Source organism: Cebidichthys violaceus, unplaced genomic scaffold (genome assembly GCF_023349555.1).
Source record: "Cebidichthys violaceus isolate CVI_PGR_0920_01 unplaced genomic scaffold, fCebVio1.0.p SCAF_14, whole genome shotgun sequence".
NCBI classification, from domain to species: domain Eukaryota; kingdom Metazoa; phylum Chordata; class Actinopteri; order Perciformes; family Stichaeidae; genus Cebidichthys; species Cebidichthys violaceus.
The window spans coordinates 12,327,581-12,351,579 of NW_027176307.1; the positions used below are offsets into that span (position 1 = coordinate 12,327,581).

The following is a 23,999-nucleotide window of genomic DNA, read 5'->3' on the forward strand; positions in this document are numbered from 1 at the left end:
TGTCCGTCCCACCTTTCCAGCAGGCCTCGCTGCGTCCAGCCCCCTGCAGCCTTCCCTGGGCCGGTCCGGTACTAGCCCCGCCTTCAACCCCAGCAGGAGCTCCTCCCCCCAGGCCAAAGGAGGCGCCTCTACGCCGAGCCCCCACAAACAGCTGGCCCACAGCCACCACCACCACCACCACCACAGCAGCCACGGCGCAGTCAGGAAGGGCAAGGGCCCCGGTGGTCCTGGGGCTCGATGATACACACAGACGAATGTGCCCTCACACACACACACACACACACACACACACACACACACACACACACACACACAGATAACTGACCTACTCTCACTGTGATCCCCACAGACGCCCTATGCCTAAACTAACATGGAATATAGTACATAGTAACAGAGGCTCACTACCTGGAGGACCATGCTGTGTCTGCTGGCTCAGCAACTAAAATGACCCTCTTCACACCTACACACACACACACACACACACACACACACACACACAATCATTTGAAGGTACAGTCCCTACCAGCCTCCACATTTCTTGGTTCAGTTTTATTTGAACGTGTCCGGGTCAGCGGACAAAATCCGCCTTGAGTATTTCTGTTTGCATTGCGACAAGAGTATTTCCAAGTGCTTCTTTGAGAAGACAGACTGTACTTTTCTAATCGTGACAGGAAACTCGTTGGATTGGCTACCTAGCTGTGACAACATAAAAGTGAACCGACACATGTAGCTCAAAGGGCTTTGAAATGTTTTGCCGGTTTTAAGGAGGCAAAGGAGTTACTGTCAAATGCACTGAGCCACGTCTTCCTTCTTTTTCTTTTTCTTTTTTTTTTTTTTTGGTTGTGTTGTTGATTCTCACACATGTACATTAGGTTATTTAACTGTTGTGTAGATATGCTCAGTGCAAACCGGTGGATGGTTCTTCATTTCACAGAGCTGTGAACCTTAAACCTTACCACCCCACACTTTACCAAACAATACGTCGACAGCTTTTCTACTAAAGCGCCTATTTTTGTAATAGATGATGCGTGCGAGTACCCATACCGACAATGGCAGGTCTTAACATTTTGAAAATCTTTTGTCCATAAAAAAAAATGTTTTCCCGTACAGGCGGAAATGAAAATCGATGATATATTTTTTTTTTGTTTTGTCCAATGGGGAAAATGAACGAATGGATGATGTGAAAATTATATTCCAAAACGAGGAGTACTGGTTGATCCGGCAATGCTGCTAACCGTAAATTTATCAATTCACTCGGATTATTTGGTTGTCTTTATTTAAGTTATTTGAGTTGTATTAAAACAAAATAGGCAATTCATGATGATTGTTGCGAATGGGGTATTCATCTGTAAAACTGTGTAAATTGTACCGAAGCCATTTTTTATTTTTCAGAGATTGCGTTTTTGTGATGAGGAGTCTGCGGTTCTCTTTGATGTCATTGATGTGTTAGGAACAAACGTTTGCATCAGTGTCCTGAGTTGAGCACTACATCTGTTATAGGCTTGTTTGTTTTGTGTTAATAGTGTGATTAAAATTCGATGTTCTATATTGCTGTACATATTGATGAGAGCGACATTTCCTTTGGCTTTTCCCTCATTTGCCTGTCTATTTTTATAGGTCATGTGTACATATGAAGAAATGCGTCTGCCATTTTACTAACAGGAGGAGCCAACTGAAAATAAAAGAGTGCTTAATCAGCCTTTCTGCCTGTTTTTAATCATTTTGTTTTTTGTGGTCGTTCTGCTTGCATTGCTCACGAGAATCGGCATCGTTGTTCATCACCGGGTTTGTAAACTTGGCTCCACCCTCCACCCTGCAAACAAACAATACCTTTCATACTCATACAGGTTTGCGCAGTGTTTTCAGATACAAATTGTAATTGCAAAATGTCAAGATTCTCACAGAGGTTTTGAATCAACTGTGGCTTTTTGAAACCATCATGTTGTGGTCTTGGGCACCCAATATTCACCTGCAGTCATAGATTTTTAGGTCCAAATCTCTCGCCTTGTCTGCGAACTACAACCACATTTTTCCCTTTGCATACACACACACACACACACACACACACACACACACACACACAGTTGTCTATACTAGCGGACATTCAAAGAATGAAATCTAATTTTGAAGAGCCCTTCCACAGGTTACATCCATTTTATTCACGACCTCGCTGTTCACGGTTTTCATTGGAACTACTTTTCGCTGAAGAAATAGTCCCTATGAACCTCAGTAATTGGGACGTTGTTTTTGGAAAGACATGTTGACTTTTCCGAATATATAGTTTTTGTGCTTTTAGCAGCTCAAACCAAATTCCATTCAGCTCCATTTTATCGGGGATGGAGGTGAAAATGTCAAAGGCATATTTTTTTATAATTTGGGTACACCGACCCTTTAATAAATACAAAGTACATATTGAGGTCTTGATTTGAATAAAACACAACCTAATCAAGGTGATGCATTTTTAATTTGGTGGGTTGTGAAGGTCTGAGAAGTCAATACTCTGAAGTGCACCATTGATGCCAGTATATTTTCACATGGTTGGGTGAGGGGCCGGTGAGATTTCATCTCGATGAGCGCCTCGGCGGCGTGTTCTTCCCGGTGCACTCTGACATGACCACTGAGCAGACTGTAAACACAGGACTTCCAGCTCTGGGCTGGTTCCCGGGCCAGCGGTTATATAAGCCTCCGGGACTAGATGGACTCTCCACTTGAATCACGTCCAGGGTACAAGCTCCTCCGGCCAGCGTTTCGGGAGTGTCCAATGTATGCTTGTATGTGTGTATGCTGTTCCAAAAAGCAGGTTTACAGAGTTATCTGGATAATGCTGCCGAGGACATTCTGCAACGCAGTCAAACCTGAAACAAGGACTCAGTAGAGTCCTCTATCTGACTGGATCTCAGTAAACCTACTTCTTGGAAACAAGCCTCAGGCCTTGTATGGTTGTCAAACGTGGCATGTACGTATGCAATTGACATATCCATATATGTATGTGCAATAATTTGTCCCTGTGGCTGCAAACCTGTTTAAGCTTGTGACCTCTTAAATCTGCTTCCACGATTTATTCTTTCTTCTCTGTAAGTTTGAGTCGAAGAATCTTTAAAGGCCTAAGGAGGTGAGATTTCAGTATTTGCTTTAAAAAAAATCAGAGTAGAGCGTCTATTATCTCTGTAATCATCTTGTGCCTCTCTGATTTATTGAAAGAGACATCTGGTTTAAGTTTAATTCAGCCTTCATTGCTTCTCCATAGATGGATGTAGACACATCACACTTTCCCCCAGATGTTTAACTTTATATTTTCAGCACTACATAAAGAGAAAGGAGGCAATATAAATTAAGCTCTCCTGGAGTGATCAGACTATGAACCACATGCCATTTAAGATTGTTTTTTGGAAGCATCAGCACATATGAGGTTGGCTGGTCATGCGCTGAAGAAAACCTCCCGGACTCAAGAGTTACTGCGAAAGGTACAAACAACGAAAACAAAGAGTTCTTTTTAACTTTTTATTGGCATTTGCAGCTGGATGAAAAAGTTGCCACAAGCAACCGTTTAAAACAGATGTGTGCTTTAAAAAACAAAAAAAACCAAACACACCACACAGCAGCCTTTTGGTGAATTGCAAACAGGAACCATAATTACTTGCTGTACTGTCTGTATGGAGTGGACGGAATTTGAACTGTGCAAATAAAAAATAAATGGTAATGTGCTTTTAAAAAAACAGAACTGCACAGATGTTTACAGTAAACAAACCCAGTACATTTTTAAACTGATGTACAAACATGCACCATGAGGACCATTACAATGTTAACATGAGGTCCTGCATCAGGACAATAACCAAACACCTGACATCATGCTTCCCTTTTATTAATCACTTCAGTAGTATTCAAGTACACTGAATGGTAGTGTCACGTTAGATTTCACAACATTAAACACAGGTGGACTGGCATGATATGTGAAAAGCCTCAGTGTGTGTGTGTGTGTGTGTGTGTGTGTGTGTGTGTGTGTGTGTGTGTGTGTGTGTGTGTGTGTGTGTGTGTGTGTGTGTGTGTGTGTGTGTCCACTAGATAAGCTAGTGAGACATAGGGTACGAGCTACTGGGCCGTTAACAGGTAGGACACCACGGTCAGCGCTGCTGCCTCGATGGAGAACAGGTGATGGTCTTCCACGTGTGGGCAGCTGCTCCTCATGAACTCGGCCAGCCGGAGCAGATACTCCATGTTGGGGCCCGTCTTCCCCCTGCACACGGCGATCTGAACGCCGATCATCTCCGGGCTGGCCGGCCCCAGGTACAGGGCGTTCTCCGAGGTGGCGATGTACACCAGCGCCTGAACCGGAGGCTGCTTCTCCCCCTCGGGGAAGAAATCCACCATCTTGGTGACGTAGCCTCCGCAGACCGTCTCGCGCACGTTGAGGTACTTCAGGGACTCTTCGACTTCACTTCCCGTCACCTCGAAGGCCACGCCCCAAGTGCTCTCCTGAGAAAAAAGAAGAAAAATATTATGAGTCATTATGTAGTTTCTTTTAAAGTCTGGAAACTCCGCTGCAGTTTCTACAGCAGCACTAGCAAACAAATAGGAAGTAGAGCTTTTCCACTTACGTCATCGTCTTCAATCAGCGTCACCACTCTTCCGGGCTGCAGAGAGAGAGGAAAAGAAAAACGCGTCACGGACAACGCCTGATGCGGTCTGAGCCAAGACGTTCACAAACAGTGGCTGGCTGTGCCAAAGTAAGCAAACGAGCACCGTGTGTCAAAGTATGTTAAGCACATAAAACACATTTAGCATCTTACCAACTCGTCGTTCCCGCGGTGGAAGTTGTCTCCGTGCCAGAAACGTCTCTTGTAGCCTTGGATGTAGCCGACCTGGCTCCTCCTGTACTTGAAGTCAGGCTTCCACACCAGAGACCCGTACCCGAAGATCCACAGGCTGGCTTTCCCAGCGATGATGTCTTGAGGCTTCATTTTTTTTTTTTTGTTAGTTAAGTGTTGACGGCGTTCAGATGAATCGATGAATCTATTTCAAATTGATGTTTGTTAGCTAAGGTGACTAGCTAGCTAGCGTTAGCTTCCTCCGGTCCAGGAGCAGCGGTACCGGTTGGCTCGCAGGTATACCGCGGACGGTATTTGAGCCCAACTGCTTAGCAGTTGCGAAAATTGAATTTCGCAGTTGATTTTGCCTTGCATTATGCATTGCCTTTGCATTAGAGGTGCCGCATTATGCCTTAAAAATCCATGGCAGCCGCTTCGGCCTTCAAACCAATGGAAAACGATACAAAAACGCGTTTCAGCCAGCAGCTTCGCCGGCCGGTGACACTACGACTTTTAAGCTAACGAATATAAAAGATGGAGGTTTGATTTAGCGGCGATGGCGGAGCTTCAAACGTCTTGTGCTTGATCTTCTCCTGGCAAAGCGGCGACGACGATTTGATTCGTTTCCCCCTGATAACATGGCGCAGTGGCGCTTATGTATTTATACCGTCCAGGGTAGGTGGGCGAATCCATGTCCGGTTTTTCGACCAATGATGTTTAACAATGGCTCCGTCCATCCAATCAAATGTTTGTGCGCCGAATAAGGCGGGACTTTAGGCCAAATCGGGTACACGATTGGCTCAAATGTAACCTTCCACGTACACTCATCTTTCAAATTGATTGGCCGTTGAACTGTCACTCCAACCGACTCGTTCTATGATTGGTCGCTTGTTTTGTCATTCTCTGGATATATTTGCATATTGTTCAGAACGGTTTGGCTGATGCAACTTCCCTCAGCATTTCAGGCTTCAGGGCCAATGCAGCAACCAAGCAACATACCAAGGCATTGCATCAGACCTGATCTAGGAGAGAGAGGCCTATATAAGGCGATGTTTTTTATTTTTACAAGATAAGGTATCCCACCAAGAAACTAAAGGAAGACAATATGAAATTATATGTGAAGTTAGACATAAGACAAATACAATACATTAGCCTAATTCTGCCAGTGGAAACAACATGGCCATCTCAGCCCTCTGGAACCACGGAGATAACATGTTGAAGGAAGGTGGGCAGAGGTTTTTGTTCTTGTCAAATTTGTTGTACTGTCCTATAATCACAGTTTTGCTTTTTGTTGATAAAGCGGGTAGGGCCATTTTGACAGGTCACACGTTGTTATCATCGGAAATCTTACTCTTACAGAATTATTCCAACTTTGTAAACACACACCTATGTCCCTTTTTATACACTTTACCCAACAAACACCCTACTTTGGCAGCCAAATACAGACTCATAAAGTAGTAGGCATGGGTGATTTCTGAGTTTGACAACCACCCCAGGTTTAGACTATGTGGACAACACATGTACACTTCTAATAAACCAAAAACTTGGAAAAAAAAAAAAGTAAGAAGAGGAAACAGTGAATCAAAACACTGTCCACCGCAGAGACACAACAAGAGAGAGCGATGATGGGAGATGGAAGACCTGATCAAATGTACAAAAATGCCCATTCCTCCTGCTGGATCTGATATACCATAATAGTACAGGCTCATCTGTGCTCAATAGATAGATTATCTATAAATAGCTGGCATTATCTGCCTTGATAAGAGGCCAGACAACCCTATCAGCTCTAAAGCACCACCCAATCCAGGCCTTTGGGCGACCCTGTGTCATGCACAAGCTTCCATCCCATTATGCCGTGGCCTTTCATGTCCATCCACTCCCGGAGCCTGCTGCCACAGTATCTCTGGGCGGCTCCAAGCACAGGCCACTGAAGGCTTCACTAAGCCATACTGACAGCATTGCCTGTAATCTAATCTGGTGCGCTGCTTCGATGACCAGTCGATTTATCAAATATTCACCGGGCTATTTGTCTTTGCTGTCAAACTAATGCATTTAAAATAGATCTACCATTCAAGCCCTGGGCTGACTTAAAATATAAACTCATGGTAGTAGCGTGTGTGTGGGGGGGGAAATACACTTTTCTGCTGGTTTTTCCAGCTCACAAGATATGAAGTGAATGCAGACAAACAAGATACTGCTCTGGTTAAACAGGGGTGGTGGGGCAGCAATCCATGTATCACTCCAGCTGCAGTGGAGGTGAACGTTGTTGTTTTTTTGAGTATGATGTACACATTGTTTTTGTAAGTCAGGAGTTTGTTGCTGGGTAACTGGGAGAGCTCAGTGGCACCTAAAGTTCTACAGAATGTGACTTTACTTGTAAGAAAACACCCTCAAAACCGATTGTGTCTCAAATGCTTCCAGTAGGTTTTCTCTGAATTATTAATTCATCGTTGAAATCACAATAATACATATCATAATAAGCGTGTTTCATGCTCCAACGTGTTTAGGTTATGTGCTGCTGTTTGATTATGCTGCTTTAAGTTCAAACTCGAGCGCACCTGGTGTTTTATTTTGGCACGCTGACAACCCATTTCCTGTGTGTGGGTTTCTTACTGACACCTAGTGTTAATTAATGAGACGACTGCAAGAGCGATGCCGGGCACGGTTACAGAGCACTGGGCTACAGCATCAGGACTGTATGTATGCATGCATGCATGTGTATGTCAAGACCTTAAAATGAAGTGACAAAGAGTTGCAGCCATGAAAGTTTTGCACTCTTGATTGGTACTCAGCATCACCATTTTTTGAAAAGTGTCACGCAGAGGCACTTCTATTCCTAATGAAGAGATAGACATGTTATAATTTGAAATCTGCTTCCTGATTCTCCATTCATGACATCCATGTCACAGACCCCCCCCCCCTCCTCCTCCTCCTTCTTCTTCAGAATAAATAGTTGCTGATTAGCGTGTTTGTCTGCGCTCTCACTTGTTTTGAGGTTGTTTCCTCAAAACCCAGAGTGCAGATTGAAGAGAGCGATGCGTGAGAAAAGCAGTTGGCCCGCGCCGGCATGTTCTGCATTTTTTTTTAATCAGGGAGGAAACAGGAACTGATGTCACCGGGTCACAAACAGGATGCTGTGATTATAACACAATGAAAACGCCTGGCCCAATGGCTGTGGGGACCCAGAGGCCAAAGAGCAAAGCTCTAGCATGTGTTTGCCACCGCGATCAAGTGCGAAAGAGGGTGTGTGTCTGGTTATAGGTGTGTTGATGGTGGGAATAGACTCCAAGTACTATCAGGCTGGGTCAGGTATCAGACCCAATCAAGACGGGCTTTAACGGGATGATTAATCGTCGTGATAACGTGTACGTTTCTCTTGAGCCGGGCCGGAAGCACCCTTCTCTTCTTAGACGAGGATGCCTAGGTCAACCCGGCTAACAGGATGTGTGTGAGGGGAAAAGCCATCCAGATCCTCTGCCGAGTGTTGATTGCCGATGATTAGGGGGTGTTGACTGTCGCAGGATTGCTGTTAATTGGCGGCAGGAGGTTTGCGTTTGATAATGTGGATGACACATTTCCAAAAATGGATTTTCAGACACATTGGAACAAATTGTAGGACTGATGCTTTGCGTGACATCTCAACATCAACGAGCGGTGGTACATGTATGGTGCCGCAACTGAGCAGATGGCTCTAATTAGTCAACTTTTCTAAAAAAAAACAACAATATTTCTATTTATGTGGATTCAGAACAGAATCCCCGTTTGGCTTCCCCTCCCCTCTGGTGCCAGGCCCTCTCCCCAGCTTTGTCTGCAGGAGTGGGTGGTACAGAGCTGGGCATTGAAATATTGCTCTTAACCCTGAAGGGGAGGCCGGCAGTTGGGGAGCCTGTAAGTACTTGGGTGTGTGGTTTTTTTTTTTTTATGGGAGGAGGTCTGTGCACTCTGTGTCATGCACACGGGGCGAGAGGCCTGGCATATGCTGCTGTTTTTATGGCACTACAGACTCACTCCGAGCTCCCCCACGGCATCTGTTTGGCTGGCTGTGTGCGTGCGCGGACGCGTGTGCGCGAGCATTATGAGGGGTGTTGGGGGGGTGGTTGGGGGGGGGGCGTTCCCCTTTGCCCTGCGCCTGGCTTTGTTTCGCCATTTCCAGCTTGAGGGGGTGGTATCCCTGGAAACGGATTTGAATTTCAAGCCAATTTAGGGCCGGAGAGAGACGGAGGGGTGGGTGACGGAGTGGGGGAGTGGGGGGGGGGGTAGCCAGAGGCGCTTCCAGGAATTACTTGGAAGTGCCGTGGTGATGCTACAGTCGGGAGGCTTTATGTTTCTACCTACTGTCCAAAAAATTAAATATGATGTGTGAGTGTAGGAGAGCAGCTGGATTTCATATTCATAGAACGGCTCATTTTAAAAGTCTAGCTGAGCATTATGGGTATGAATTGAGAGTACAGGATCTCCTCATAGGTACAATGAATATGTAAATAAATACAAGACACATTTGATCATCATTTGTACTCAATTTCATTATTTAAAAACACCTCAAAAATATTTTCCTTTTCCATTTACTGACATCAAATTAAAAACAGTTTTCAAGGAAGTTTTATTCTTCAGAAGTTTGGTCCTTATAAATATGCATTATATACAAAATAATATTATAAAACATATAAAGAGCAGTGTGTCATATTTAAATTAAACTCTGGAAATAATCATTTAAAAAAATTACATTATTGGTTCTGTATTTTTGAATTTTATTATAGGCAGGCAGTGGTGTGACAGTCTTTTCTCCTTGTTTTGAGTCTCTTCGTTTTTCTCACTTGGGTTGCATAAAAAACACTTTTCTATGCAAACTTTTCCGTTCTCTTGGATCTTGCTGGCACTGACTATTGCTCTCCTGTGGTTTTCTCTTCAATTCCATGTTGATTAAAAAGTATTTTCCCCCAATTTCTTTTTTTTGTGCAAACGATCCAAGAACAGACAAGGGCACAAATTTAGCATTCAAACCCCCTCTTTTAAGGCTTCTAGTGAATTTGGGCTGCATACTATCTTCACCGTTGCATGGAAAAGTCCAACCTGTCATTTTCACTTGATTGACAGTTGAAGATTAGTTTCAGACATTCATAACTCTCAGTGTTTGTGAGGTTGGATTGTGACAGTGGGCGAGTTCACTCGTCTCGACCCTGAGTCTTGCATAGCGGGGCTGAAGCTGGCGGGAGTGAGTGCGGGGCGAGGATTTGAAGGGGTCAAATCGTATATATAGGCACCTTTTTTGTTTTTACTGATTGGTTGGCTGTCGAAGTCATCATGATTATCACACGAGGCCGGGTCACATACGAGGGGCAGTGATCCACCTTCGCCTCCTTCTGCAGTCCAGGATGGCCGGGATTATTCTGTCACACCTCGTGTCGTCAGTCTCTCCACCAGTCCCTCCAACCGTTGTCACAACTGAGAGAGGTCCTTCACTGTACATGTTTTGCATACAAACACTCGGTCAACATAAAGTTTCTCAGTTCTGTTCTTTTTTTTTTTTTTTTTTTTTTTTTTTTTTTTTAATCTTTTTGTTTGTTTGTTAATGCAGAGCAGAGGTTTCTGCCCTCTCCAGTTCTCAAGTGTTCCAGAGCAGCAGTGGACATCTAAAACAATCTCCAGTCTTGTCTCCAAATTTGTAAACAATCCAGAATATTTCATTCTGCCTCGATTGTGTCTTTTTCCTCGCTCCCTCGCCTTCGGACCCCTCACAGTTTATACCTGTAATAAAAAAAAAGAAATAATGGAGAACGTTGTAGTCAAAATACAAACCAATGAAATAACACAATAAGGCCAAAAACTCTCTTTCGGCACTTGTTGACGTCTTATAGGTCATGTGCTTCGGTATCAATATTATATTTTCCTTGGAAGTGAACATCTTAAAAATTGCACTAAATGCCACAGCAGTAACGCAGAGCACCCCCGAGACCGAGCGGAGCCAAACATGTGTGAGGAATCAGTATAAGTTTGGACTCCGTGTCACCACATGGCCAAGATAAAGAATGGCCAGAGTAATTTACAGAAACCAATAATGCAGTCGATCGGGCTTTCCCCCGACTTCAGGTCCAACTACCCAGAGTTCAGTGTTCCTACAGTAACCCCCTGTCATAAATGTTGGTGCGCTAGTGATGGATGGTGCCTGTGGGACGACATGATGCATTTCAAGTGGAGGATCTGCGGAAATGCAGATGAAGATGTGATTTTTTTTATATATATATATATACATGTTTTTGGCTTACCTCTGTTGCTATGACGCACTCCCTCCTCTCCTCTGCTATAACAAATACCGACTGGTACATGGAGTCTCTTGAGGAACATATCGTTGATATCCTGCACTCTGGCTTTTCCCTGCAAACACAAATCACACGTTGTGTTAACACAAACTAGAAGCACATGGCAGAGCTGTGCACTGGGGCGTGCACGTTTACAGTGAGGCAGCAGAAATGATAATGTCCACATCATGGTTTAGTGCAGTGTGAATGTGGTTCTGCTCACCTGTACATTCTACTCAAGGGCATTTTGTCGTCTAAACATTTCTCATAAATAAGACTTTTATCCTCTTGTGACTTTTCATCCTTGAACTCCTTTGATTTAGAGTGGTAAGAGTCCAAGTGATAGTTTTTATGGATAAAGTTCGACTTCTCCGAGTCACAGTCCACCCCCAGGCTCATTTTCTGGTTGGTGTTTTTCAGCTGGGACTCCGGGATCAGGTTGTCTTTCTGAACATTGGACAAGTTGTTCATGGTCTCCGTGTCCCCCCGCTCTCTTTGGGCCTGCCTGTGGATGTGCCTCAAAGCCAGGCCCACCATACACAACAGCACCAGCAGCGCCACCAGGCCCACAGCCAGAGAGACCGCCGCCCACTGGAAGTTGTCTTGGATCTCCCCGTTGGTCACGGGAGAGGTGACGGCGGCGAAGAACTCGCAGCGCGGCCCGGTGAAGCCTGATGGGCAGATGCAGGTAGCTGGAGGCTTGCCCGGCCCGCCGCCCCCGGCGCAAAGCCCCCCGTTGAGGCAGGGGCGAAGGGAGCACTCATCCAGGACCCTGTCGCAGTTGCGTCCCCCGTAGCCCGCGGGACAGGCGCAGGTGTAGTCGTTGATCCGGTCCTGGCAGGTGCCTCCGTTGAGGCAGGGGTTACCGGCGCACTCGTTGATGTTGATTTCGCAGCGCTGGCCGGTAAACCCTGCGCGGCAGCTACACATGCGCATGCCGCCGTGGATCAGACACAGCCCACCTACAGAAGAGGAGAACAATTAGTATCAACAAGTACCGATTCTCTAAATGAGACGGAACATTAAAAAGGCATTACATCAGAAAGAACATGATCTCCATAAACCCTCCCATGAGGCCCCTTCAGTTCACACATGTCCCATCAAATCCACAGTGTTGACCACAGCACCGTGCGTATTGTTCTCCCAACACAGACCGATCCCAGAGCGTTTGCAAGAGGACAGAAATCGAGCTGCGCTGGATATTTGTCCCCTTTCATCAACAACCGCGGCGAGCTGTGGCCACATTTACAAGCTGCTGCTCTGAGCTGCCGAGTGTTTATATGGAGGACAATAGACACCAAGTTCCCACCAATTCCTGTTGTTCCACACTGCTTCCAGATGCAGGAATTTGAAGGGGAGGGGGGGAGAAAGAGCGAGGGGAAGTTCAGACAAGAGGGGGGGGGGGGGGTAAAGAGGGGAGGAAGGCCGTACCATTAGCGCAGGGAAGCGACGTGCACTTGTCCACTCTCTTCTCGCAGTTGAGTCCCGTGTAGCCGCGGGGACACTCGCACATGTAGCTGCGGCCATTGTCCTTCTCCCAGCATTTGCCACTGTGGAAACACGGGGAGTCGGCGCACGTCAGCAGGCTGTGCTCGCAGTGGGAGCCCTCGAAACCTTGGGGACATGCGCACATGTAGCCACTCTCCAAATTCTGGGGAAATTTGGAAAAGAAAGGAGAAGTTAGTGCAGACAGTTTAAAAACTATAGAATTAGCCGAACAATATCGTGTCAGTTTCCAACTTACTGTGCACATCCCTCCATTCCTGCAGGGGTTGCTGTCACACTCCTGCATCTCCAGCTCACAGTTGACCCCCGTGAAACCTGGCAGGCACGTGCACGTGTAGCTGCCTTGTCCCGTGTTCATACAGGTGGCGCTATTCACACAGGGATGGTGATGGGTGCAGAAGTTCAGGTCTGGGGGGGGAGAGAAGAGTGTTTGTTTACAGCGAGCTCGCAGGAGGAACAAAAAAAAAAAAGAAAAAAAAGAAAACTCTCTCTACCCCCAGATGTGTGCAAAGCAAAAGGAACACTTCAGAGGAAACCTAATTTACTAATGCTTTGAAGTTAATTCAAATGAAAACAGTGCACACGTAATATGAGAAGATCTGTTAAAAAGGAACAGCAGCAGTGGTCCAAGTTGTCCGGTGTACCTTGGTCACATAATAGGCCTCCCCAGCCCTCCTGACAGTTACACTGCCATGGCAGCTGGCAGGTGCCGTGTTTGCAGGCCGGGTACTTCTTACACTCGTCACAGAACGTGCCCTGCCAGCCGTCTCTGCATCTGCAACAACGAATGAGTTATGTTCTTTGATTAGTCACTTATTCGTATTGTAGATCTTACAATTGCCATGAATAACATAACGGAATCTCGTGGTTTTAAACATACAAACAGTCGACTTGGATTAAACCTCTCTGCTTTATAGCCCCGTCATGGATTAGCTGGCGATTACATTAAGAAATCAGCCATCAATCATGCAACCAGACATTAATAGCTGCACCGCAGTCATTAAATGCTCATATAAATCCATCACAAAAAAAGAAAAGTTTTTGTGCAAATTGAAATCATGTATCAGCACCGGTAATTATGTTTTCCCCAAGCTCACTACACCACTACACACCAGTTGTTGCATGTAAGCGACATTGTTTTGTGTGTAACCCTGGTGAATGATGATGTAAGCATTGTGAATGCAGTAACTACAGGGCAAACACTCCTGAAGGTTTGTGCAGTATATTAAGGATAAGTAATGCTAACATAATAGCTCAAAGGTGAAATATTGCTTTCAAGATTTCTGGCAGCGAGCCAACAGTCAAAGCATTTTTTATTTTTTATTTCTTGTTTCCCATGAATCTGTTTCCCAGCAAAGAGCGCAGCAACCTTGTCAAACCACGAGGTCCTGGGACTTACGATGTACTTTTAAGGTTGTTTTTTTTGCCAAGTGAGCAGCTTTACGGTGTTGGGTATCTTAAGGGTTTAGCCTAAATTTGGGTCAGTTTAAGCGATGGGAATGATGGATTTATCTCTAAAAAAGAGGGCAAAATGGGATTCAGGGGGAATTTCTCACAGTGTGTGTGTGTGTGTGTGTGTGTGTGTGTGTGTGTGTGTGATTTATCCTTGCTGGTGAGTGAGTGAGTGAGTGATAGAGGGTAGTGACAAGAAAGGAACATGGGAAGTAGAGAAGTCAGTGAGTGACGCAGGGAGACGAGGGAGGGAGAAGACTTGTTGATTCAGTGAGCCTCTCTTAATTAATGCTATGGATGCCAGAGAACGTGAACGTTCACGTGATGAACCGTCCCGCTCTGATTAGTTGAATATGAACATATCTTGTCGGATGCATGTTGCTTGCTGGTTTTTTTTTTTTTTTTTTAGAGAAACACAACCAAAGCTCTCCACCTGGATGCAACTCGCACTTGTTCCCAAAACGTGTTCCTTCCTTCACAACGGCCAACACCTATTTCAACACTTCACGTTTATTAATACTTACACACACTCGCCGGGTTTGGAGCAGTTTCCGTTCCTCTCGCTGCAGCCGTCCAGACAGATAGCTGAAACAAAAAGAAGAAGAAAAAAAAAATCCCAAACATACAGTTAAATCTTGCTGTTCCCACCTGGTTATTTTAGCATAACTGTGCCCGCAGAGAGACACAGTGCTTCACATATTAAGTTTCACATACAACTTTCAAACTGTGAAAGAATAACAAGGAAGCAAACATATTGGCCTACTCATAAAGGAAAACTCCTAAAGTTAAATCAATAGGTGCTAAAAGTTAAATACCACTGTAGGACACCGCCCCCCCCCCCCCCCCCCCCCCCCCCCCCATACTCCATAACAGCCAAGGCTGCAGAGCCCTCATTTGCTTGAAATAGCCAACTGTGGACCCACATGTTGAAGTACACGAGGCCTCAATCTGTCTCAACTTTCCTCAGAAGCCTTCATTTGATCTGAACCTGTCCGCCTCACTCAGCTGCCACGGGGGGGGGAATCGGTTGCGGGTTTGTTTGTCCTGCTTTAAGTGTACCGGTCTTGCATGACACTGATTCGCGGGGCAACATATCAGGCGGCTGACGGTAAGCGGCCGGTTTAGTCCAGAACAGATGCTCGCTCTCAATAGCAGACAGCTGTCACTATTGTTGTTTGCGGTCCGGCCAGAACCATATTTGCAGCTGCTACTACCGCGCGCCCAACAATGGAAGGGACTAAACATCGATGGCGCGTGGCGATAATGCCGCGATTAACCTTGGCGCGTGCAGTCGCCCGAGCTCCTCCTATCGATGCCCCCCCTTGTCTGCGGATTATGTTCACCGGGCACGCGCGGTACAGTGTGAAGGTACAAAAGACATGTAGAGTGTTTTTAAAAAAAAAAAACAGGAATCCCTCAGTTCTGGGTGTGCATGCGACTTCCTTTATACACGCATTGTATCAAAACGCCAGGTAAGTGCACACCTGTGGAGGCTAATTTCATGTTGACAAACTAAGGAAATAGCTCAACTAAGAGGTGATGCTTTTTGCTTACACAGCAATATATATATATATATATATTGAAGTTTCTTCAACTTCCCTAAAATGTTTAGGCCCAAACGATCAGACCTGTTTAAATTGATACAAAAGTGTGTGTGAGAGAGAGAGAGAGAGAGACGAGAGAGAGAGAGAGAGAGAGAGAGAGAGAGAGAGAGAGGAGAGAGAGAGAGAGAGAGAGAGAGAGAGAGAGAGAGAGGAGAAACTATAGTGTCTGAAAGATGCCTAATCTATCTTTCCCATGTATATTTTCTGTAGTCACCGAGGATTGATGCGTCTGTAATTGCAACACGTCAGCCCATCTGGTTAGAATTTGGCGCCACAGTCAAAATAGCACATGCCAATTTCTCTTTCAGCACCAAGTGACACCGATGACAGATCCGCTGTCACCCATGTGGCCACATATCCAGCACATGGTAACTATTACTCTCTCGGTGCCTCCTTCCAATCTACTCCTTGATTAATTTGTTGTGGTGAAAAGGGCCCGTGGTATTGTGCGGCCAAATGGCATCGGGCCTCCTCAACGGGCCCATTCAGAGTTGTCCAAAACATGAGAGTGTTGGGCTAGGATTTGGCCAAGTGGGTTAGCGCAAGTATAATGTGCCTGTTGTCCTGCTAAGCCGTCTGTCCCACAACTCACGACCGGTTACACATCATAATTATATGATTGCCAATGATGTGAGGCTGAAATATGCACTCTACACCAAAATTGCCCGTCAGACTTGCCAGATATCATTAAGTCATGTCTTGTTATCACACTCAGCATTACGTGGCCTTAATGATGATGACCTTGGGGTTATCTTTCCGCTTAATAGCTACTGATATCTTTAACGTGTGCGTGCTCACAAATCTTTTTTTTCTTTAGGACTTCAGCCGTGATGATGACGACGGGCAAAGGTCACACATAATGAGGAGACCTCGCAGAAGTAACACCTCTTTAAGGTAAGGACTTTCTACCCCAATCCTGCAAAGACTTCTTATCGAACCACAATGGGCCGAAACGGATTCCACTACCGTTAAATCATTTGCAAATCATCTGGACGACCCTCTTGTGTTAAAAGAACACATCGACACAAGGCTCAGAGCAACACTGAACAACGAAACTCCAGTGTCAGCTGACAAGGAAGAGAGCGAGACCAGTGTTTACACAGAAAATGAATAGGCCTGATAGAAGATTGCTTACGTTCTTCGCAGTATTTCCCTTTCCAGCCAGGCAGACAGGATAGCTGCCCATCGCGGTTGCAGGTGTAGTGGCCGAATCGGTCGTCCCTGGGCGCGCATTTTTTGGAACAACTTTCTCCGTAGTAACTTTCGTTGCAGATGAACCGGTACGAATACCTCAGCTCTGTCTGCTTTCCGGTCTGCGTATCCTGAGACCAAGCAGTGCCTACACCCAGCTGTCTTTGGATGGCCATAAAGCTTATCAAAAAGTCTGGGTTGTTGGTATCTGAAAAGAGGAGGAAGTCAGAATTAATGCAAGGTATCTAAGTTTGCAACCTGTTCATGGGGGTTGTTGAGGTTTTATGTCAAGCAATGCATCATAAATAGCTTGTGGGTTCAAAAGTCGTCCACTTTCGCTTTAGTAATCTGCCCACTAAAAAAAAAAAGCTGCATCCCTTATCAAGTCCCATACAGCTTAGTTGAAAGATAAACTCAGGTTGAAATTTCCTCTTTCTTTCCATCAGCAAAAACATTCCCAGGCCCAGTCCCCTCTTCCAAAGGGCGGAACAGAGTAAGGTGTAAAATACAGGAAGATGCAGTCAGGGTTTTTTTGGCAGGCACTGTGTATTCTCACCAAAGCCCACAGCTCTTTCCCACGACCAAAATAAACCAGAGGAAGTTCAATTGTATTGGGTATAAGAATGAAAAAGGTGTTCTGAAGTTCATAACAAAGGAGTGAATAGGCGTGAAAATGTGTGAAATGATGAACAATTACCAAGAGGTGGAGAGGGAAATGCAGCCAACATTCATTTTTTTTTTTGTACAATTTATGCAAAAATGGTAAACTCGTTGGAGAGGCTTGTGTGTTAAATGTACTGACAGAGCTCCCTCCTGTGGTAAAAAAAACGTTGCACTTACCTACAGGTAGATTTCCATAAGGTGAATGCCAGGCTTCAATTATTAATGAAAATGACCCCTAAGAACAAAACACATGCAGTTAGTTAATATCTCTCTATATATATATACATCTATATATATATATATATTTTTTTTTTTACAAAGCTCCTAATTTACATATTTTCTTTTTCTTTTGTATTCAATAGGCCGCTGATGCTGAAAGGAGCTAGTTCAATTTCACTGAATATGAGTTACAATGATCATCGCATGGCCTTCTGGGTTTTGAAATGAACGACGCTGTATGTCCAATATGTTTGTCTCCGGAGTATTACCTAATAATATGGATTAGATGAGCTCACCAATAACCGGGGCGCTGCCAAAATGCTAAGCAGTTCCCTTAATAAACAACATAAACACATTGGTCGGTGTAATAAAGCAAATAAAGTGGACGCGCTGCTCCACGCTCTTACCGGCCATCCAAAGGTGAACGGTATCTGAATCGGTCTAGGTAAAGTGCCACTGTCCTTGGCGCTGAAAGAGTTTGTCCCCAGCACTGCTGTCATTGTACTTCCAAAGATGCAGTCACCTGGCGAGACCACAGCCTGATAGTTCTTCAAGCAAATTCGAAAATAAGTCCTGCAGTTGGGTTTGCATGCGTTTCCGTTTGCCATCAAACCCTTGTGGTTTTTAAATTCGTGGAGATCCAGCTCAAAAACACCGGATCCAAATACCTAAAAGAGAAGGAAATATGATTTAGGAAGAGGTCGTTTCTGTTAAATATATTCTTTAAAAAAGAAGAAAAAAAAAACATGACACAAGTGGCTCTCCATCTGTTTACGCGGAGGTCTCAGGACCACCGGGGAGACGCGTTATCCTCCCTCATACCTGTGATATCAACGTGGTGCTGACTGCGATGGTAAAGGTGAGCCAGGCTGCCATCCTTCTCGCTTCTCCTGGGCAGCCGCGTCACCAGCCAATAAAGCAGCAAAACCTTCCTAAGTATTTACACCAAGGTAAACAAATGGGGGGGGGGGGGGGGGGGAAGAATCTCTAAAATAAAATACGTATAAATCCTTCTTCACTCCCAGGGAGCTCTCCCGTAGCGCCCTGTTGGTGTGCGTCAAAAGCGTCCAGTGAAAGCGTTTCCAAGTTATCCAAAAGGTGAGGGAAGACTAATATCCAGTGTAGCTGCGCGTCTTTCGGTCAGCAGGCGTCCCCTCCTTGCACGGTACTGTACTCCACAATGGTCCCTCCGCTGTGTGTGCGCGGCTCAGAGCTTGTTTTGGTGCTGAACTTGGTGCGTCAGTGCGCCACGGATGTTCACCACTCGTCTTATTACTCGTGAATGAACCGTGGTGCGTCTCCTCCCAGATATATAGACTTGCACTGCGCTGCTCATTACATAAACTGTCAATCACCCCGCTGACACCGCCCACTCTCCGTATTCAACCCCCTTCCCTTCCAACCCAACAACAATTATCCAGATTTAATACCGACTGGCACTGTGCTGACCACCACCAATGGATACTGGGCGATTATTAACAAGCCCCAACATCTGTTGACTTATTTTTAGCGCACAATGCGCCCCGACGCACATTCACAGATCATGGACAGTGAATGGGGACAATGAAGGAGAGCCAAAACTTCGAGACTGGGAAGCAGGAATTCAATTACCGTCTTACTCCTTGCACCCTTTTGCCCTTGGTTCCACTCAATTGCACGCCTAATTAGCCCTCGCTGCAGCGTCGGAGCCGTTGTGCGCACTATTTCCTTTCAGACCATTCACTCGCTGTGGGGTCATACGTGCCTCTCCCTCGGGCTGCATCACAAACAATGAAACTAGAAATGCGATAAAATAAAAAATCTCTCCAGCGTTTGTTTAAATTGCTGTTGACGGAGAAATTAACTTTTTTAAATATTTTTTTTAGGTATACACTGTGCAGCGCACACATCTCAATAAATACAACTGAACCCACAAAATATGTTTTTTTTTTTTTGTTTTTTTTACTTTATTATCGAATCATCCATAACACTAATATAAATACATTTCCTTTTACGCACAGACACACAGGCCCACATAGAGTCCAGACCCACATTCTCTTCTGACATGTTATTTCGGGTGTGTTTCATCTCGATGGTGGCGTGTGCCCCTTCATGCCCACCCATGTGTTTTACGGTTTAGAGGCAGCGTGCCTCCTATTGTTGCGGCGCGTGTCTCTCTCTCTCTCTCTCTCTCTCTCTCTCTCTCTCTCTCTCTCGCCCTCATGCGGGTGTAATGTGCGGGACGGGAGACATAACTACTCAGCTGTATGCAAATGAGCTCTCTCTCTCTCTCTCTTTCTCTCTCTCTCTCTCTCTCTCTCTCTCTCTCTCTCTCTCTTTCTTCCTCTCGCACACAATCACCTGGATCCGTAAAATTGGTTTATTCTTCGCCTTGGCCTTTAACAGCTAATAGGAATGACACGGCCCGCGCGCAGCGAGGTTCCCAGGATTGAGATAAAAGATGTAATTTGATGGCCTGAAATTGACAGTGGTATTCCCGCGATTAACGGACAATTTCTCCCTCAATGAATCATTTGGCCAGGACGAAAAATAACTTTACTCACTCTAAAATATTGAAGGATGTTATTAAGGACACTATCATAATACAAATATTATTTCAAGTCCCTTCATGTACCCTCTTAAATGAATGGATTTTATTGTATTAGTTAATAAGGAGGAACAGCCCAAAAGGAAATAGTCCCTAAAGAAACTAAAGTAGAAATCAAAATATTGAAAGAAATTCAATACAAACAAATTAAATGACATATATGTTGTGGCTAGAGGTTTGAATTGCATATTCAATTGCTTTCCCCCCTTAATGTTTTTTTCCTCTGAGCATGGGCTGTTTCTTGATAGTCTGATTGGTTGTATTTGTTATTCGATCGCCCCTGTCTCTCTCATTTACCATCTGGTGGGAGACTGGCAGCCCCGGTTTCTTTCGTCTGTTCATGGAGAGGAACAAGCCAATTTCCTCCAACCTGCTCATCTCAATTCTGTTTGGCATCAGTTGCGCGTTTGTGGAAAAGAACTACAGTAATCCAGTAATAACATGCAAAAGGGACGTGTTATTTCCCATGCTGTAGAAAGTGGAAATATCATGCAGCAACACAATTTGTCCACAATTATGCCACATGAAGAGGATACAGTATAGGCTTCTATCAAATATGATAATAAGGTCACTGAAGTTCTATCTATCTATCTATCTATCTATCTATCTATCTATCTATCTATCTATCTATCTATCTATCTATTAAGAATGATTATTTCTAAAGAGAAAATGTTTATCACACTTCTCTGTCTGTGATTTTCCTTCGACCTCCACATGATCTCTGAATGTTTGCGTTCCATCTGTTTTCCTATGGTGGCTGTGCGCTGCTGAGAGTGAAAATGGAAAGCATCTATATTTATTCAGTGTTTATAGGAGGCCGACATAGTGGGTCGGTTGAATGCTTGTCATATTGACACACCTGTTGTGTCTCCAATGGGTCCACAGAGACACAATGGCATCGCTGCGTCCGTCTGCCACGCAGCTCCACTCTGTGTCTACATACCCGCGGCCGCTAACTCTGCTACTTGTTGACACCGTCGCCGAAGTCATTGGCGCAGTGTGTCCGCGTGCTAAGCAGCAACATCATTAATCTTCACTTAACGTGTTTGTTTTATGTCCTGGACGGGAGAGTTGAGTTGTGGTTGCAGGTTTGCCCTCATTATTGCATCGCCTGTCCATGCCAATAATGTGTTCTAATGGTGAATATTATATTATCTTATCTTCTTTTATAGCCATATGTCTCCAGTCCAGCTACCATAGCTGCCATAAAAAAGGGTGACAATTGCAGTTTATAGCAGGTTTAACAGGTGGACACAGCTGATAACCCAATACTCTCTTCACTACGAAGAAAAAGTGTGTGATAAGTGAGCCGTATGTGCTTTTTCCACACGGCCGAAACAAACCATACATGTCGATGTCAGATGGTCACATCTCGCATGTTGATTTACCTTAACAGCCCTTTTCATCTTTAGGGGACTATATGCATTTAGTCATCAATAAACATGTAAATGGTTCAGAGTGAAGATACGTGTGGAAAGTCAAAAGCAAGAAAACTTTAAAACACATGTCGTGCCATGTCTACAGGGGAGAGCTTAGCTGCTGTCAGTGAATGCTTTCTGCGGTTTTATTAATAACATGCCTCTCTGAAAAAGCATTGTATTATTACACGCTTGTGCAATGCCAGGCAGCAACCGGAGCCTACAACAAACCAACTGCTCTCATACCGAGGCTATTTGGACCCATTCACTAAACCGCGAGCTGGGACCCTGCATATCTTAAGATGTCGCATCAAAGCCCTCTGCTTTCCAGCAACACAGCAGGGCCTGACTGACCACGCTGAAGTCCATCCCCAAGTCTTCATCCAGAAGCTTTGATGTTTGCACGTGTGTGCGCGAGGCTTGTGTGTGTGTGTGTGTGTGTGTGTGTGTGTGTGTGTGTGTGTGTGTGTGCGTGCGTGGGTGTCATGGAGGACGAGGAAAAAGCATCTCGTCTCACGTCTCCTCTGCTTCCTCTCGCTTCTCTTCAGAGAGAAAACTTGTGTTTTTTGTTTTTTTTTGCAGGTCCGCTTCAGATTGTTCCGTCTGCCTTTTTCCGATCGTCTGTGGATTCGAGGCGAGAAAGCTGCGGTTCCTGTTCTCACCATTCTGGCCGCTTCTCATGAACAGGTTGATTGGTCGGAGAACGGACGCGAGAATATCTATTGTTGTGGATGGAATGTGGAAAATGCTGCTCTATGAAATATAAAAGCAAGAATGCCGCCGATGTGACGTCAGCCTCCCGTTTTATCACCTGCTATTTATGAGTCATGAGGAGTGAAACGCTGCCGTATAGGTGAACACATCTGCAATGCTACTTGAAACGAGCGACATAAGTACGCTGTTATGGTGATATGCTGTTTCACTGTCAGGCCAAGTCAATTTTAGTCATACAACACTGAAATGTGACATATTCTGTCCTCAATTATAATAAGGAAAAAACCTAAGGTGAGGTTCAACTACGGTAGGCTTAAAAATAGTGGGAACAGTGCCAGTCAGAAGAGGTACATATTCAGCAATGTAGGTCCCAAAAATAGCCAGAGAGCTTCTAAAAGTGTTTCTGGTAGAGCAAACAGGTAGTGGGTTTAGAAGTCAACGTCAGCTTAGAGATGGAGACTCAAATTTAGCAATTCTGGGCCTGACAATTCAAAACTTAATCGATACCATCTATTATTCTGCATGATGATCGTGTGCAACAAGAAGATCAATACAAGTCCTAACTCTCTGGTTATCCATCTCTGGAGTCGTAATAAATCAAACAATGTCTTTCATAATATGCGTACCGTATGCATCAGATTATCTGGACATAATTTAGATATTTGTTTTCATGCAGCTTTAGGCGTTTCGACCGCAGACAGTGAGAAGGAGCAGATTCGTCCGTTACCAGATAACACATGGATTCATTTAAAGGCGTGGCAGTTTTGACACACTTTAACAAACTTAGGTTATGGAAAAGTAAACAGAAGCACAGCAGGTGAAGTAGATTTAGACTTCCCGTTATGAGAATATGACAGCAGACATACTACATATATGTGTCGGTCATATTTATCTGATCTTGTTAAGCTGCCGGACGGGCCACCTGTTATATTGATCATGAGGCGCCCCCTCCCCCCCGGCCCCAGCCATATTTGCTCTCTGTGTTTGAAGTCCAGCTGGGCTTTATCGTAAAAGTATTATAAAAGTTGATTTAAGTGAAGGGAGGCCAATATGTTGCAGCAGATTGACAGTGACGTCGGCTGTAGGACCAGAGGAGGAAGGCAGATTTACGACCTGCTCTCCAGAGGCACTGGTTCATGTTCCCGGCTGTACGCTGGGTCCCTCCTCGGAGCCACACCTGAAAACCCCCAACCTTAAGGAGGTCAACGGTGACCTACATAAAAGAAAGGAGTCAGAGTGTCTCTGGATTTGTCATTTGTCTTGGTTGCAGGTGAAGGAAGTGACCCGCAGAGGTGGAGTAGTTAAGATTTGTTGGCGTCTTTGATGAACGAATGTGGAAGTTGAATATTCTAAAGCGTTCTGAAAACCCGAAGTCCTTTATGATGTATTTGATCTGATAGAAACATGTTTCTAGTTTTCTGTTGGGAGTGAAAATACCAGTCATGCCATTTTTGATTTAAGTAGCTGAAATATACAATAGATGAATCCACACATTTTTATACAAATGCAGAAGTTAGTATGACCCTTCACACACTGAGACAAAG

The 23,999-nt window shown here is 44.9% G+C and overlaps 3 protein-coding genes and 1 long non-coding RNA gene across 8 annotated transcripts in view; 2 read left to right on the forward strand and 2 right to left on the reverse strand.

The window, feature by feature from the left end:
- ino80 (INO80 complex ATPase subunit) overlaps positions 1 to 1,700 on the forward strand; it is a 33,410-nt gene extending 31,710 nt beyond the window's left edge. For all 4 annotated transcript variants that reach the window (XM_068708931.1, XM_068708932.1, XM_068708933.1 and 1 more), the window contains exon 37: positions 21 to 1,700. In XM_068708931.1, the coding sequence (XP_068565032.1) occupies positions 21 to 241 (221 nt within the window). In that variant the 3' untranslated portion in view covers positions 242 to 1,700. The remainder of the gene's footprint in view (positions 1 to 20) is intronic.
- A 1,787-nt stretch (positions 1,701 to 3,487) lies between these two features.
- On the reverse strand, positions 3,488 to 5,457 carry chac1 (ChaC, cation transport regulator homolog 1 (E. coli)). Its single transcript, XM_068708937.1, has 3 exons — positions 4,788 to 5,457; positions 4,596 to 4,631; positions 3,488 to 4,473 (listed from the first exon to the last, which is right to left on the reverse strand). The coding sequence occupies exons 1-3, from the start codon at positions 4,956 to 4,958 to the stop codon at positions 4,090 to 4,092; spliced, it is 591 nt and encodes a 196-aa protein (XP_068565038.1). The 5' UTR covers positions 4,959 to 5,457; the 3' UTR covers positions 3,488 to 4,089.
- Positions 5,458 to 5,921: 464 nt separating this feature from the next.
- Positions 5,922 to 22,486, forward strand: LOC137871221 (uncharacterized). Of its 2 annotated transcripts, none has more exons than XR_011102787.1 (3): positions 5,922 to 6,030; positions 16,481 to 16,557; positions 22,324 to 22,486. It is a non-coding gene; the product is annotated as an uncharacterized lncRNA (long non-coding RNA). The 2 variants fall into 2 exon arrangements; XR_011102788.1 differs by lacking the exon at positions 5,922 to 6,030 and adding an exon at positions 15,775 to 16,031.
- dll4 (delta-like 4 (Drosophila)) lies at positions 10,318 to 18,999 on the reverse strand. Its single transcript, XM_068708938.1, has 11 exons — positions 18,559 to 18,999; positions 18,144 to 18,404; positions 17,695 to 17,752; positions 16,799 to 17,062; positions 14,584 to 14,644; positions 13,252 to 13,382; positions 12,846 to 13,015; positions 12,533 to 12,752; positions 11,325 to 12,063; positions 11,069 to 11,177; positions 10,318 to 10,550 (listed from the first exon to the last, which is right to left on the reverse strand). The coding sequence occupies exons 1-11, from the start codon at positions 18,610 to 18,612 to the stop codon at positions 10,545 to 10,547; spliced, it is 2,073 nt and encodes a 690-aa protein (XP_068565039.1). The 5' UTR covers positions 18,613 to 18,999; the 3' UTR covers positions 10,318 to 10,544.
- Positions 22,487 to 23,999: the final 1,513 nt, after the last annotated feature.

Coding starts and splice junctions, on each gene's coding strand:
- chac1 (XM_068708937.1), bottom strand. CDS start 4,958: ATGAAGCCTCAAGACATCATCGCTGGGAAAGCCAGCCTGTGGATCTTC. Junction 4,632..4,787: donor ACCGCGGGAACGACGAGTTG/GTAAGATGCTAA, acceptor CTCTCTCTGCAG/CCCGGAAGAGTGGTGACGCT. Junction 4,474..4,595: donor CGCTGATTGAAGACGATGAC/GTAAGTGGAAAA, acceptor CTTTTTTCTCAG/GAGAGCACTTGGGGCGTGGC.
- dll4 (XM_068708938.1), bottom strand. CDS start 18,612: ATGGCAGCCTGGCTCACCTTTACCATCGCAGTCAGCACCACGTTGATA. Junction 13,383..14,583: donor TCCAAACCCGGCGAGTGTGT/GTAAGTATTAAT, acceptor TCGTTGTTGCAG/ATGCAGAGACGGCTGGCAGG. Junction 11,178..11,324: donor CCCTTGAGTAGAATGTACAG/GTGAGCAGAACC, acceptor TTGTGTTTGCAG/GGAAAAGCCAGAGTGCAGGA.